This window comes from Fusarium redolens (assembly GCF_020744475.1).
Source record: "Fusarium redolens strain MPI-CAGE-AT-0023 chromosome Unknown BKA55scaffold_10, whole genome shotgun sequence".
In the NCBI taxonomy this organism is placed as follows: Eukaryota; Fungi; Ascomycota; class Sordariomycetes; order Hypocreales; family Nectriaceae; genus Fusarium; species Fusarium redolens.
The window spans coordinates 953098-968717 of NW_025763673.1; the positions used below are offsets into that span (position 1 = coordinate 953098).

The 15620-nt window shown below is 51.1% G+C and overlaps 4 protein-coding genes across 4 annotated transcripts; all 4 read right to left on the minus strand.

The window, feature by feature from the left end:
• Positions 1–3443: 3443 nt before the first annotated feature.
• On the minus strand, positions 3444–5353 carry BKA55DRAFT_617514 (Bromodomain-containing protein). Its single transcript, XM_046196728.1, has 2 exons — positions 4933–5353; positions 3444–4875 (listed from the first exon to the last, which is right to left on the minus strand). The coding sequence occupies exons 1-2, from the start codon at positions 5017–5019 to the stop codon at positions 3832–3834; spliced, it is 1131 nt and encodes a 376-aa protein (XP_046048059.1). The 5' UTR covers positions 5020–5353; the 3' UTR covers positions 3444–3831.
• A 28-nt stretch (positions 5354–5381) lies between these two features.
• On the minus strand, positions 5382–7573 carry BKA55DRAFT_514321 (uncharacterized protein; the record flags this gene model as incomplete). The annotated part of the gene is made up of 2 exons (XM_046187962.1): positions 5382–6544; positions 6742–7573. 2 exons carry the CDS (start codon positions 7571–7573, stop codon positions 5382–5384), a joined length of 1995 nt encoding a protein of 664 aa, XP_046048060.1.
• Positions 7574–10265: 2692 nt separating this feature from the next.
• On the minus strand, positions 10266–11846 carry BKA55DRAFT_515584 (WD40-repeat-containing domain protein; the record flags this gene model as incomplete). Its single annotated transcript, XM_046188022.1, has 1 exon — positions 10266–11846. A coding segment is annotated over one exon (1581 nt), but the record flags the coding sequence as incomplete, so codon positions are not given.
• A 42-nt stretch (positions 11847–11888) lies between these two features.
• Positions 11889–15384, minus strand: BKA55DRAFT_515590 (NACHT domain-containing protein; the record flags this gene model as incomplete). Its single annotated transcript, XM_046188023.1, has 4 exons — positions 11889–12197; positions 12251–14227; positions 14291–14853; positions 15198–15384. Coding segments are annotated over 4 exons (3036 nt in total), but the record flags the coding sequence as incomplete, so codon positions are not given.
• Positions 15385–15620: the final 236 nt, after the last annotated feature.

The following is a 15620-nucleotide window of genomic DNA, read 5'->3' on the forward strand; positions in this document are numbered from 1 at the left end:
CTATACCAACCGACTTGTTCAGTGGACTTCAAAGACGCAAGGCCTCACTGGGCTATCCAAACGCGAGTTTTGGGTCCTGTTCTGGGGTGCATTAGAAGCTTCTTTCACTCCGGAGAACATCGCCAGTGGGTGGAGACGGACGGGTCTCAAGCCTTTCGATCCGGACGTCGTCCTATCTCAGGTTTCGAAGAATACGGACGATGACTCAGATGTGGAAAGTGGCTTGGATGACTCCGTTGCTTTACAAGAACCTACTGCACGAGAATTACGGCGACTTGTTGATCATGTCGTGAAGAAATCCTCAGTCAGCTCTGACACAGGCGCCCGAAAGCTAAAGAGAACCCTTGAAAGCCTTCAGGCCGAGGTTGAACTACTCAGGCATGAGAACCAAGGCCTCCGTGAGACAATTATCCGTGAAAAACAGCGCAGGCAGCGTGGTAAAGCCCTGAAAGACTATATCTTTGATCGTGTGGATCCTAATTCAGCTCAGGTGTTTAGCCCGCAAAAGATCGCCCAAGCTCGCCAGAAGAAAATTGAAATGGAGGCGCAGAAGGAAGAGGAGGTTCTCCAGAAGAGAACTGAAAAGGCTCTGCGGCAGAAAAGAGTAGAGGAGCAAAAGCAACTAGTATTAGAGAGGAAGAGGCAGCGGGAGGAGAAAAAGGAAAGAAAACGGCGGGAAAAAGAAACAAAGCAGCTTGAGAGAGAAGCAAACCGGCAGCTTCGGATTGAGATGAAGAAGCAAAATCAGCGGAGTATACAACCGAGGCATCAGGCACGGCAGAATGGCTCAGATGGTCTCGAAGAGAATGGGGGCATTCAGGACGAAATCATCGTCGTTCTTCCCACAGTCACCCAACCCCCCGTATTATTCAAGCCACCCAACGAAGCATTAAGTACCCCAAATATAAAGGCGTCGACGCCACCCAGCCATAAAACTCGGCCTAAAAGGCCTTCTTTAGTTGTCGAGAGCGATCGGGAGGTAGTGGTGGCATATCGGGACTCGGGGCGATCGCAGCGGAACAGGAAACGACCGCGATGGCTTGATGACTTCGAAGTTAATTGAAATAAGTCTTAAGGAAATAATTATATCATCTTCGTAGTTTTAGCGCATTTTGAAAAGTGCTTGTTGAGCTATGCTAGATTGAAGTCGCCCATGTAAGTTGGCAATAATCCGGCAGATCACCGGATCCGGCGGATCACCGGGAAATCCCTTACAAGTCATGCAGCCGACACGTCCATGTCGAGCGTCTATTAGTCACGTTCTTTCGAAGAAAGAAAAAAAAAAAAACTTTCAAATTTGCTTCGTCTCGGGTCGGAGCGTTGAGATTTCGCCACCCAGGCAGCCATCAGTTTCTGTTCCTCCCCGGCTTTTGCCGCCATTCCACAGCAGATGTCTGGCGAGCGGGTTTGGCCGGCAGCCGAAGCGCCCGAGATATTTATCTGACGCGCCCCCACTTTGCTAACGCCATTTTTTTTTATAGCGCTTGGCCAGCTGTTTCCAAACTTCCGACTCTTCCTCCTAGACCTCTTTCTACATCGGCGTACCAAACCCTGTAAATGTCGGTTCGAAATGCCATGGTACGCATAATTCAGGCCTATGAGGCAAACCGTACGTCTCGTGTATGGGTCCTTCTCCCCCCAGTGCTCGACTTTAAAAATGCAGTGAAGTAATCTTCTATCCTTTCCGCTCGACATTCGCACCTCCGCCACAAAATGAGTAATTCACAGGAGTCAATCGAATGGCAAAGTTACCAAAGAGCAAACGCATCCCGACACTCTTATCTTTGAAGCTTCTTCAGAGACACTTACTCTCCGTCTCGGACTGTCTTTACCTGGTAGAAAGAAGGAACTAAGTTGATGATCATAAGAGAGAGCTGTACAAGTCAGCTACCCCGTTGACAGGAACTATTATTGGAGTCCAATGCTGCGAGATGTAGCATAAGGTCGTGAGCGCGATTTTCGTAATGAAATGCACTATAATTCCTAAGATCATTGAACTTGACTTGATGTCGTCTTGTCATGCAATTCAAGTATCGAGTTGTGAAGGGAATTGCTTATCAAGGGCTAGTGGAGGTTTTATCTCGCGATCATCATTGAGGCAACGGGACTCAAAGTATATCACCAGACTTTGCCTTTCACTATCGTACGAAAGGACAGTTCGCATTCCTTACTTCAGGAGGTTACTTTGCCCTATTTTTGTCACTTGAACTATATCACGGGTTTGTTTCCTGCCCATTTCTTACGTTAAAGGCGTTTGCTTTTCAGGGCAAAACACGTTCCAGGATGGAGACATTTTCGAGACAGCACAGTTGGCTTCAGATCCGCGGACGCTCAGGATAGTGGCTGACCAGGGGCGATCATGTGGCCGTCGGTAAGGAGATTGTCTCTTTTGTCGCATAGAACATCGCCCTATATAAACACGTTGTAGTGATCAAACCGCCTGAATGTAGACGGCCATGCTGCGGAAGGGCGCGCGAATGCAATGAAGCCAGCCTCACTGACTTTTTTTTTGCAGGAATACTGAAGACAAGATTGCTGCGAAAACAATCTGTTTCAGCTCCGGTAAGCCAGATCCTTGGTAGAGATTTGTAATGTGTCATTCGGGTTCAAGTGTAGGGAGTTGCAAGTGGTGGGGCCCCAGAAGCAAAATGCAGCGTGTCAGTGGAACCCTGTTAATCATTGTATATCATTTCTAAGATCGGGGCCATATCGCGCCAGCCTCGTGGGACCGAAACGTCAGTCCATGTTGTCTCCTCTCTCTTTCCTCCTGAAGAGAGCAATCAAATCATGCCTCATCGACCTGCACTTCTTGGTTGTCTAGGTGCATTGGGGACAGACGGAAGCGAAAACGACCGCATGTTCTCAATCAATTCCAAGAGGAGAGCAACGGGGGTCTGAGCCTGGAATGGCATTAACCCTTCCTTGACCAAGCGCCAAGCAGAGCGGAGTAGCGTGGCTTTCAAGAGATGGCCCATTTTGCCGCAGTGGAAAGTGTAAAAAGATAAGGACACCACACTAATTTGATATGCGACTGCCACGTTTGCCCGCGGTTTCCAGGCCATGGGGGGTGGAACATCGAAGATAGAGAGGGGCCTGCCAAGGCTCATGCGAAATATCATTTCTGACAGGGCGAACTTTAACACGCGCCCACAGAGCTTCTCTTCATGCAGTGACTTGATAATCGAATCCTAATAGCTATAGAACTCATTCTAGGCTTCTATTCCCTGGTTGTCCCCTACTGTACAGACAGACAAGTCTATTACGCCCGGTTGGCCATGCCCAAAGGATTCTGAAGCTAAAAATACATACACCTCTCTAATTCTTGCTTTGATCTCGCCAAGCCCTTGTGGATCTCGCCTTGTTCTTTTGCTCTAGTCATCGCTCTTCTCCTTGTCCTCGTGAAGGTTAGTAGCAAGTCAACTTGAAGCCCAAATCCTCCAAGTGTTCAGTTTCTTATTTTTGGCGGCTGACGCAGTGCCCATCTTTAATTCTACGAAGGTTTTATATTTAGTATTAATCAATTTAATGGACTAGCGGGATCTGGGTCATTTCTGATCGAGGGGACCCGTGGCAATCGCGAATTTGATTGTCATTCGTGCAGCGTCCATCTCTGGCAACCACTCCTATCATCTGACCAACCTGTGATCAATTGGCAAAGAGGCTTTTCCTAGTCAACAATGTTCCCCCAGGGCTTTGGCATGGCCGTACTTGAAGCCGCTGCATTGGCAGAACATGAAGGCGTGGATTGTGTGCTGTACAGTCTACGCCGACAGACTCGCAGGCGGGAAAGTTATTCATGGTGCCTCAAGTTAACCAAGTAATGCTATCAAACTACTCCAAATGTGACCACTCGGAGACCGTGCGTATCTGCCGCCACATGTACTTCTCTAACTTGTTGGCACACTTCACATAGAGCGAATCCCCACCATTGAATTGACGACAGTTGTCAAAGATGAGTCGGGCGTCTTTAATGAAATCCTCAGGTGTTATGTATTGCTTCGCTTCCAGCCTGGCCTCCATAGTACTTAGGTCCATTGGTTCCTTGATGACTTCGTAATAGTCGGCGACATCGTCCTCGCTGACAGGCTGCCGGAATGGCCACGATGATTGATGGTCCTGGAGGTCATTTAAGAGATGTAACAGCTGCTTGTAGTTCGGGCCGTGGTGGGATTGCCTAGCCAGCTCGTCCATACCAGGTGACCAACCTGACGCCCGGATTGCGTCGATGGATAGGGGATCAATGGGAGTAAGGCCGTTCTCCCACTGTTTCGGAGGTTGATGGACTACGTGGCTCTTACTAAAGGCCTGTATTTTGGCATGGACGCATTTCTTCTGCTTAAGGAGCATGCGGCCTACCTCTAGGTAGCGAATCCTTGGGAGCATAGAGCACTGCATAAGAGTTCCGCCCTCATAGTCTTTTATACACCCCTTCCAAATTGAGTCATCTAACGTGATCTCCTTTGTAAAACCCTGTTTCTTGAAATAGGGGATGGCCGAGTTGTCGGCATAGGTCAGGAGATGCATCATATTTGATGATGCCTTAATGTAGTCCTTCAGATGCGACATGAGGTGCGCCCCGTAGCCCTTGGCCTGCTCGTCTGATAAGACGGCGCAGAAGACAATCTCGGCGAACTTGCGGTGCTTGAACGGCCGGTACGTGATGCCACCTACTACTGCTAGCGGCTTCCTCACAATGGCAATGGACATGTGAGCTCTATCGTAGACGAGGCGCGCGATGTAGCTCTTAGGCATCTCCGGTAGCTGCTTCTGGAAGACACATTTCAGCCCACCCAGGACGATGAAACTCTCCCGGTCACCATCATTGTTGACGACACGAAATTCTATCTCGCCGTTACATTCTTCAATAACTGCGGGCTCCATGGTACGTTAGTCACATACACAGGTAGAGTACAATGTTTAGGACGGCAATACCTTCTCAGGAAGCGGAATGGGCCCCTTCCCTTGTCCCTCCTGTGCCGGAAGCGAGGGCACGAAGTCAATGCGATTGTTGCAACCCATGGTAGTCCGCGAGGAAGTTTCATCTGTCGCGTCAGGATTCGAGCCTTAACGAAAGCGAAAAAAGAAAAAAGAATTTAAGGTCAACAAAAGAGTTATCAAGCCAGAAAGCTAACTGTAAAATTACGTCGATAGGAGTTGGACTGTTGATTTCGCTGATCGGTGGCTTTCTGGGACCCTAATGAATGAATGAAATTTATTACGCCGGGCAGGGCCAAACCTCAGAAGGCCAGCACACTGACAACTCTGAACGAGATCTCCCTACGTGGGGCCCCGCCGCTGACAAAGCTCTTGCCTCAGTAGCCATAGGGTAGCCGCTGTCCTCTCGGCTGAAGGGGCTCTCATAATTGTTGGAATTTCAGGATTCAACGGATCGGGAAAAGTCGAAATGGGGTAAGTGCACGGGCCACAAAAACTGGTATTGGGCCTAATACCCGTGCTAATTGGTACAGTAGGCTCACCAACTCCGCAAGCGGGTACTGCGAGCCTAAAACCATGTACTTCGCTCGGATTCGGTTCAGGGACTCGAACTGCGCTGCTCGTGGCCGTTGGGGAATACCAATGGTAGTGTATTCGCGCATAGGCAGTGCTAGCTCTAGAAGTAATATCCGTTGCATATAAATAATTGCCGAAAGCTTTGGACAGTATTGCCGAGCGAGCTGGAACCTGTGACAATCTGCAGAGAAGCCAAGAACGCCGCTGAAGTACACTAGTAGCGTAGAGCTTGGCTGTCCGTCAACGAAAGTCTCGGTACATAGCGTGACACATAGCTGGAACAGGATTTCGAGGAATTCGTCGAATACAACTTTGGTAGATCCTCTCAGTACTCCTGCGGACATCTCTCGGTAGGGCGTGGCGCTGGGTCCATCAATATTACTCCAGTACCCAGAGTCATCGCAGTCGTTCTCGTCTTCGGAGTCATCGTCTTCGGAGTCATCGTCATTGTCATCGTCCTCGTCTGGATCCCAGTCTTCAACATCAGCATTCCCACCTTCTTCGTCTTCTTCGCTTTCTGTCGCACAGGTTCTTCGATCATCATGAACCGTAGCGTCACTAGCGTCATTAATAGATAGGACGCCAGATGTAGTGGGGGAAGGGCCAGTAGGATTATCCTCCTGCCTCTCTATCGCCGGCCAGGTCCCCTTAGAGATTTCAAAGAGGCACCAGATATTATGATTCCAGATGCGATCCAGCTCAGCATAAATTTCCGGTCTCACTTTGGCTTCTGTCACATCTTGCCGTACGCCACTCGCCATTCGGTATAGCCGGAAAACGAAGGCCAAGAATTGTTTCTGGGTCCTTCTGTACCTCACCTCGCTATTTTTCTCCGCCACAAGAGCGAAGGGGGACTCTCGACGGCTTTGCAGCCTCGAGCTAAGTAGCCAGCAAAGGGTGTTGTGGCTAGTGCTGCGAACCGTATTCTCACAACGATCTATGACAGAATCGAATGCTCCCATGATGCTGGATATCTTTTGTTCATCTTCTCGAGGGCTCACAAAGTTTAGAGTGTCATCCAAAGCACCCTGTCCTAAGATATAATCTGTGGTGTGTTGGAAATTCCGGTGTTTCCCCCTTCCTTTCAGGGTTTAGACTGTTAGACTGAAAGTCCTAGATTTAGAGTTCAAAGTCCTAGATGAAATCATCTAGAGATATAAACCCGAGAAGAACTCTCATCTCAATAATTAACAATCAAGTTTCATAAAATATTTTTTCACCCAGCACTACTGCGCAATACAAACAACATGGTGAGGCAGTGGCGATTAGGCGGTCTCGTCATCGCCCACAGTACATCTCGTCGGGAACCCCGATAGACAGAAGACCATTGCGTCCTGTCTAACCACAGACTCGTGGAGGCGAAAGTCACTCTACAAGCATTTTTGCCAGTAATACAAGGCTGGCTCAAAGCATTTTGATATCCAGCCTCCCGTTCCATAACTTGTTGTAGATGGGTGGACCCTTCGGATGTAAGATCCCGAGGCGCTACCTGTGGTTTTGTAGGAGTTCGTTTCGCCTTCAGTGCGCTTGCATTGCATCTTTTGGTCTTGAAGTTGACTTGGAACCATCTGCTGCCTTCTCGAGAAGGAAAGAAACGCTGACATGCTACCCCTTCAATCCATGGTACATTATCAGTCGATGAAAGCCCTTCTGCTGGCCTTCCTATACTCCTAGGATTGACCCAGCCATGAGATTTACGATAATGTTCCTGCATCGCCTGCAGCTGACGGACGTTGAAGTTATTGCATTGTCGGCATTTCAGTACGTCGAGTTTTGGTGGGGCAAGACAAGAGATGGGCTCGGTCGTTGGCGGTGGATACTGCAGTTGGGGTAGCTCAGTCCGACTTCGCAGCACGTTCGGTATCATTTTAATCTCCGTAGTCAGTCGGCGTCGAGTTCCCAGATCTACATCGGCATGCTTTTGGGAAAGATGTGTGGCCGTTTCGCCAGCTAAACACGCATACTGACACGGTTGGCACACGATGAGTCGATACTCTGGAAGAAGAACAAAGGGATATATAGGGTTGGAACAGCCCAGCTCTGTGAAAAGATTGCTTGCCATGCCTTGACCCGTCGGGAGGTTCTGGTTCTCGAATACGGTCTGCACAATGTCTCGAAGCACAAAAGATTGAAGTCTGAGCAGGAGCTTTACGCGGTACCATCCACAACCCCTCTTTCGGCATAACCCCTCTTTCGGCAAGCAAAATAAAAAAAGCTTCACCAAAACTCATCAACTTCACTTACACAAATATTGGCCAAAATAAATAGATACTTGGAGGACAATGCCTTTGCTGATTATAGAAATGATTGGAGTTAACGATTGTAGCCCTCTAAGGCTGTGCGGGGTACGCGATGTATGCATACCGTGCTATGGAAATAGTGTTAATTCGATCATCAAGTTCTTCACCGCTCTTTTCTGTGTTTTTTGGCCTTTATCTGCGACAACATATGAAAATGCCTAGGTCAAGACTTCGATGGAAATACACAGAGGAAGACATGGCAGAGGCCATATTGGATGTTACTGATAATGGTTTTTCACCTCCTCAAGCCGCTCAGAGACGGGGAGTGCCTCGGAGTACTCTAATCGACAGACTTAACAGCCGCGGGGCCGTGAAAGAGCAGGTCCACCCTTATCGACGCTTGTCCAAGAGCCAAGAGGATAGGCTCGCTTTCTGGATACTCCGTCAGGAGTCTTTGGGCTATGCTCCGTCCCACAGTCAGATCCGCGCTTGCGTCATGGGCCTGCTGAGACAGCAGGGCGAACATCGCGACTTGGGACGTAATTGGGTGACCAAGTTTATCAATCGCCGCGCAGACCTAAAGACCAAGATAGGTAGACGTCAAGAAGCCAAGAGATTTGACTCTTTCACACCTAGAGCGGTTCATTGGTACTTTGATATCAGGGAGGGCCAATATGGTTGGATCAAGCCTGAAAACCCCGTCAACGTTGATGAGGGGGGTATTATGACTGGTTTCGGCAAGCATTCACCTCTATTCCCTGTCAATGCTTGAGTTTTGGCCGACTAACCCTCTGGGTTCAGGTCTAGATAGCCTGGTCGTTGGAAGCGCGGACCCGAAGCGCAAGGCGTTTCTCAAGGGACCACAAACTCGGAATTGGACTTCATTCATCGAAGCCATCACTGCTGACGGCCGCGCTTTAGTTCCTGGCATAATATTCAAGGGGAAACAGCTCCAGAAACAGTGGTTTCTTGATGAGTTCAAGCAGATAGCAGACTGGTATTATATAACATCGCCCAACGGGTGGACTGATGACCACATAGGCATTGAATGGCTTGAAAGAGTTTATCTGCCCCAGACTACGCCTGCCGACGACTCTGATGCGAGACTGATCATTTTAGATGGTCATGGAAGCCATGCAACAGTATGTTCACTATTTTCCCCACCTCAAGATCAGTGCTGAATGATGGAAGGATGAATGGATGGCCACGTGCTTTTTGAACAACGTTTATTGCTGCTATCTACCAGCACACTGCTCTCATGGACTCCAGCCACTGGACAATGGAGTATTTAATGCGTCGAAGGCTGCATATCGACGAGAGTTGGAAAGGTTCGCTTCGTTGACTGATTCCGCTCCAATGGACAAGGTCAATTTCATCAGGGCCTACGCCAAGGCTCGCCGAGTTGGAATGACCAAGAAGAACATACTGTCTGGCTGGAGGGTCACTGGGAACTGGCCAATTTCACGTGCGAAAGCGTTACGGCACCCTGAAATCCAACAAGATGGGCCAAACGGCAGCCCAAGAGTGACTCCTGAACCCAGGCCGTATCTTGGCTCGGACGATACGCCACAGACGAGCCGTCAAATTCGTGACCTTGGGTTGAACAAAACACCAAAGACGCGGAGACGGTATAACGTGATAGCCAAGGGCTTTGAAGCTCAACAGCAGACAGTAGCGGCGCATACGCAGAGGATTGCCAGCCTAGAGGAAGAATTGGCTCGGCTGAAAAGAGGGAAGAAGAGGAAGGCGGTGCCGAATCCTAACAAACGTTTTATGACTCTTGGAGAGACTCTAGCTAGTAAAGAGTGCATACCAGAAGGGGCGACTCAAAATATGCCTGTTGGGGTGGAATTTGTCTCCTCAAGCGAGCAAGAGTCAGAATCGGAGGCTGGTTCTGTCATCGAAGTCAGAGAGGAAAACATACCCCACCAACCACTCAGGCGGTCGCGGCGGGTGGCGAAAAAAACCAGAGTACAATAGATAAACCCTATTTATGATTTATGAAACGAAAAATTTCACGGATTTCTATCAATTCGGTCAAGTTCTGTGTAAGTGAAGTTGTTGATTTTTGGTGGTGGCTTTTTTATTTTGCTTGCCGAAAGAGGGGTTATGCCGAAAGAGGGGTTGTGGATGGTACGTTCTGTGTATGGCCAAATCTCGACGTGTAACCCTGGTCCAATCACAGACCAGAGTCGACCCCCAGCGAAACTCAAGGCTACCCCGCGACTAGTGACTTTAGTAAATTCAAGTCTACCCCTGGTCAAAAATCAAGTCTACCCCTTGTAAAGTGGGGCAAAATAAATCAATTCTAGTAGAATTGATTTTGGTATGTAGGACTAGGCTTTCTAATTTCATGAGTGCAGTACAAGAAACGCAGTGCGTTTCTATCGGGGAAATATGGGGCGAAAATGCTAGATGATGATTGGTCAAAAACAGGAAACGCAATGCGTTTCTGCCAATAATTCTTGAGTAGGGCTGCTTGTAACCAATGAGGGAATTATGCCTGCCTCCGCTCTAAGAGAACTTCATCACCAGTACACGGCCTGAACGGCAGCCGATAGCGACCGTTGATCCCACCTGAGCCTTTGCCATCATTCGATAGTCTGGAGGTAGCCAAAGCATCCGCTTTCCATCTTTTACAATCCATACACCGTCGGTACTTATACCCCAGTCAGAGTGGCAAAAACCCCATAAGATTGCGTCAGTCGACTGATCATCGATGGCAGGCGGTAGAGCCGGGAGATCCAGGTTCAGAAATCTAATGTCGGTAGAGAGGAGAGAGTTTGTCATCGGATCAAATGAAAGGTGAGTAACCACCAGGTCAATCTCGAGCGTCTGCACGCATGCGCCCGTTGCTGCATCCCAGACCTTGACCGTCTTATCCCACGAGCTCGAGGCGAGCCGCTGGCCATCCGCTGAGAAGGCCACCGAGTTCACCGAATCGCCATGGCCCTCGAGCGTCTGCACGCACGCGCCCGTCGCTGCATCCCAGACCTTAACCGTGTCATCGTCCGAGCCTGAGGCGAGCCGCTGGCCATCCGCCGAGAAGGCTAGCGAGCTCACCGAATCGCCATGGCCCTCGAGCGTCTGCACGCACGCACCCGTTGCCGTATCCCAGGTCTCGATTATATTATTGTCCGAGCCCAAGGCGAGCCGCTGGCCATCCGCCGAGAAGGCTAGCGAGCTTACCATACCGCTATGGCCCTCGAGCGTCTGCACACACGCGCCCGTTGCTGCATCCCAGACCTTAACCGTGTCATCGTCCGAGCCTGAGGCGAGCCGCTGGCCATCCGCCGAGAAGGCTAGCGAGCTCACCCCATCGCCATGGCCCTCGAGCGTCTGCACGCACGCGCCCGTTGCTGCATCCCAGACCTTGATCGTGTTATCGTCCGAGCCCGAGGCGAGCCGCTGGCTATCCGCCGAGAAGGCCACCGAGCTCACCGAATCGCCATGGCCCTCGAGCGTCTGCACACACGCGCCAGTTGCTGCATCCCAGACCTTGACCGTCTTGTCGTCCGAGTCCGAGCCCGAGGCGAGCCGCTGGCCATCCGCCGAGAAGGTCACCGAGAACACCGAATCGCAATGGCCCTCGAGCGTCTGCACACACGCGCCAGTTGCTGCATCCCAGATCTTGACCGTCTTGTCGTGCGAGCCTGAGGCGAGCCGCTGGCCATCCGCCGAGAAGGTCACCGAGAACACCAAACTGCTATGGCCCTCGAGTGTCTGTACGCATGCGCCCGTTGCTGCATCCCAGATCATGATCGTGTCGTGCGAGCCTGAGGCGAGCCGCTGGCCATCCGCCGAGAAGGCCACCGAGTTCACCGAATCGCCATGGCCCTCGAGCGTCTGCACGCACGCGCCAGTTGCTGCATCCCAGATCTTGATCGTGTTATCGTCCGAGCCTGAGGCGAGCCGCTGGCCATCCGCCGAGAAGGTCACCGAGAACACCAAACTGCTATGGCCCTCGAGTGTCTGTACGCATGCGCCCGTTGCTGCATCCCAGATCTTGACCGTCTTGTCGTGCGAGCCTGAGGCGAGCCGCTGGCTATCCGCCGAGAAGGCCACCGAGCTCACCGAATCTCCATAGCCCTCGAGCGTCTGCACACACGCGCCCGTTGCTGCATCCCAGATCTTGACCGTCTTGTCGTGCGAGCCTGAGGCGAGCCGCTGGTTATCCGCCGAGAAGGCCACCGAGCTCACCCAATCTCCATGGCCCTCGAGCGTCTGTAGGCATGCATTCCAGTCTGATTCCACGCTCGGCTTGAGCGTGATCCAGTTCGGCTCTTCCTTTTCGAAGAGCTCTCTTATTAGGCTGCGGGTGGGACTAAACACGAGTGCTGATGCATAGACCTGTAATGGAGCAATCTCGATGGCCCGCTTGTGGGAAAGAATAAAGCGACGCGCGTCCCGAAGTAGTTCCGTTAGTTGCCGCGTTTCCTTGCTTTTCTGCTAACATGTCAGAACGTCTCCAGTTTGTACATGAATTTATAACAACTCACTACTAAGGCTTCGAGCTTCTGTACTTCCCCGACCCCCTCCGACATGCTGCGTAACAGACTGAGAGATTCTAACCAATACAAATACTTCTTTCGAAGGAAGTCATGGACGATCCCCGCGTCCTGTAGGTCCTTGTCACTCATCTTCGCCCCGGGTTCTGAGTCACCGAGATGGTCTACCCAGAAGACGCAGGAATATTGTATCGAAGCCAACGGGTCAGGGTCGGGTGGCGAGACCTGATCGATAGGAAATCCTGGAGCGCCCAGTTTGTAAACGTCGCGTTCGAGAGTCTCCGAGAGGGCTTCCAGAGACCTCGAGAAGATGGTATGGTGCTGGTGCGCGGCGCCAGAGGGTAGGATAGAGTTGGATGCCTTGTTAAGCAGGAAATCCTTGGCTGATTGATGCACAAAGTAGATGACACCTTCTCGAAGAGTCAGGAAAGAACCGCAGGATCTGATGATTTCTTCCAGTTCGTCCTGGTCGAGATCCTCGAGCGACACAACAAGAACCTTCAACTCGTCCAAGGTAAGAGGTCGGTATGCGACCGAAGCAATGGCCAGGACTTCCCTGCAGAGGCCCGCATCCTTCGAATCACCGATATGCCCTATCATTCGATCATAGAGCGAATCAAGCCCCGGAGGGTATGACTTCAACGTGTTGAGCGTATGCCGTTTTCGGACATTGGGACCTGCGAGCTCTTGACAGACCAAGGACACCCAGAGAAACGTGCCATCGGCATTGGAGGTTAAGTAATTCTCGACAGCGTCCCTTGTTTCCTTGTCGTATTTCTTATGGCATGCCAATCGATCCACCTTGTATCCAATGTACGTATCAACAGCCTTGAAGATTGAGTCCTTGTTCAACTCGAGGGGCAACCTGACCTTCTGCTTCGCAATGTCAAGTTTATCCTCAATGTCTGGCCAGTTGCGACTGGATATGATCCACTTGACGCGGGACGAAGGAGTGGACGACGATTGGATGATGAAATCAAGAAGCTGGGGTCGATCGGTAATGCACTCGTCGAGGGCGTCGACGACCAAGACTGCATCTTTCAAAGTCGGGTCCTTCAGCATGTCTGTGAGTATCTCGACCAGAGACACCCAGACATTAATGCCCTGGAAGAGTTTCTCGCCCGTAACATCGTGCTTGGACCGGAGGTACGAGATGAGCGATGGTTGCTGGATGATGAGGAGGTAGATGAGGCCACGCAGCACAGACGCTGCATTGCTCAGTTGAGCCTCAGTCGCCTGGCAGAAGAAATAGGAAAGGAGACTGTTAGGTCCCTTCTCAAGCTCGTCGATGATGCCGCACAGGAGCATGGTCTTGCCTTTGCCAGGGTCACCCTTGATCCAGAGCAGCCGGCTCTGTGGATCGTCGCGAAATTGCTGGAATTTGGCGTGGTCAAGAATCCAGCGATAAGAGTCCCTGAGCAGGCCACCCTTCGTGTCTTGGATTCGCTTCTTGTCCTTGTGTGGATCAGTCACGTGCAGATCCTGCATACATTTCTCGTACTTGGCGTCTTGGTATCTCTTCTCTTGCTGTCGTGTTTGATCCTTGATGGCCGAATGGATGCCTTGGAGATTCATCTCCAAGGCGCTTGCGGTGTCGGTGAGTTTCCGGAGGTAGATCTTGCTCTGTTCAGTGTTGTATTGATCCGAGTCTGTTCGAACAGCAGCCTCGGCTTTCTGGATGTCGTCGAGCTGGCCAGCCCAGTCATCTAGTCGGAACACGTCCCTCAAGACCACGGCAGCCCAGTTACGGTGGTAAAGGCAGACGCTCTTCACCTGATACGAGAGAAGTTTCTCGTATAGCTGCACGACGTGCTTCTCCAGTTGGACTCGCAGTCCCGCAGAGGATTGCTCTGCCTTATTCTCGTCGAGAAGTAGGGACACCAGGTTCCAGTACCACTCCATTCGCGACAGGACGTAGGCGATGCCATTGCGATTGTAGCGTGCTTCGGTGACGGGGTTCGAAAGGATCTAGCAACGGTTAGAGGGGGGATCATCCACCGTTCTCTTCGGTTAGGAAAGCTGATCACACACCTCTAGTCCAAGGCAGACGCCAACCCAGGCGATGGCGGCTTCCGGTGCGGCCTGTATCGCCTTGTCCACTATCCCCCTCACCGCTTGCACTGCTTGCAAGCCTTCATCGATTCCTCGCTTGATGGACGCTGCTTTCTGCGTCCGGTCTAGTCCATCCCGGACTAACTGCTGCATTTGGCGGCATCTTGTCTCACGAGCCCCCTCTATCTCGTTTTCCGTTGATTCGCAAGTAACAGAGCTCGGGTCCTTTCGGTGAAGTCCAACTGATAGGATCTTCTCGTACGCTTCGACCAGTTTGGGCTCGCTCGCTTTGAGTTCGTCGTAGGCCTGGTTCCAAAGTCGCTCCTGTAGATTCGGCAGCGGTGAGGTTGAGGAATCTGTCGAGGTGGGTGGAGAAGGCGTTGGCTGAGATGTTGGTCGAGCTGCTGGTTCAGATGCAGGCTGAGACGGTGTCGGCGAAGGTGATGGTGAAGGAGCCGAAGGAGACAACAGCTTTTTGGCCTTGGATTCGACTTTCTCAAACCAGCGAGGCGCCATCTTCACTTTGAAGAGGGCACCTTGGCCTTGTTGCGCGATATGACGGTATCAGCGAGATGGCTTCTGTTCGGATCGATGAGTCGGGACGACAAACGGATTGTCATCACTGACAACTTGGGCAGCAACATCTTTGCGGGATTTCTCGTGCGGGGAAGGGAGGCGTCAGCAGCTGAAAAGGACCCCTGTAGACAGGCACAGCTTGTGAGTCCAATAGGATTGCTGAGTAAAAGGATAGCTGCGCCAGGCTCATCGCAGAGCTCTACCGTGTAAGAAGTGGAAAGTGCAAGGCAAAGCAAGCGAGCGAGCGAGCGAAGAGGTAACAACAAGCAAGCACGTGACTTTATGTGTGCACAGCCATTCGTTAGATCACGCCATGTGGGGACCTTTCCTCCATCTCCGTCATCAAGGCTTCCCCGTACCATTGAAATGAGGCACAGCGCATTGCAGATGCGTTGAGTAGCCCTACTAAATAAAGGTAGACTGTTGTTTCTATTCCATGACGACAAAAGGATAACTTTATTGTTCTTTTCTGTATGACCGAGCGTCTGCCCTTTCATATCGACCTGACTGACAATCTACAGGCACAATAGGAACACTAGCCTACTGGAACTTGAAATTGAGTTACCCCTGGCGTCTCAGCGGGGAATTAAGCTATATACTACGGGTGGATCTTGTGGCAGATGGGGTCTGTCCTGTCGCGCTTCATCAATAATGAGATTTCGCCTTTTTTGGACTCGCTCATCTGTCACCGGAGAGCTCATTCGCCAACCTGGGAAAGCGTAGTTCTACCAAC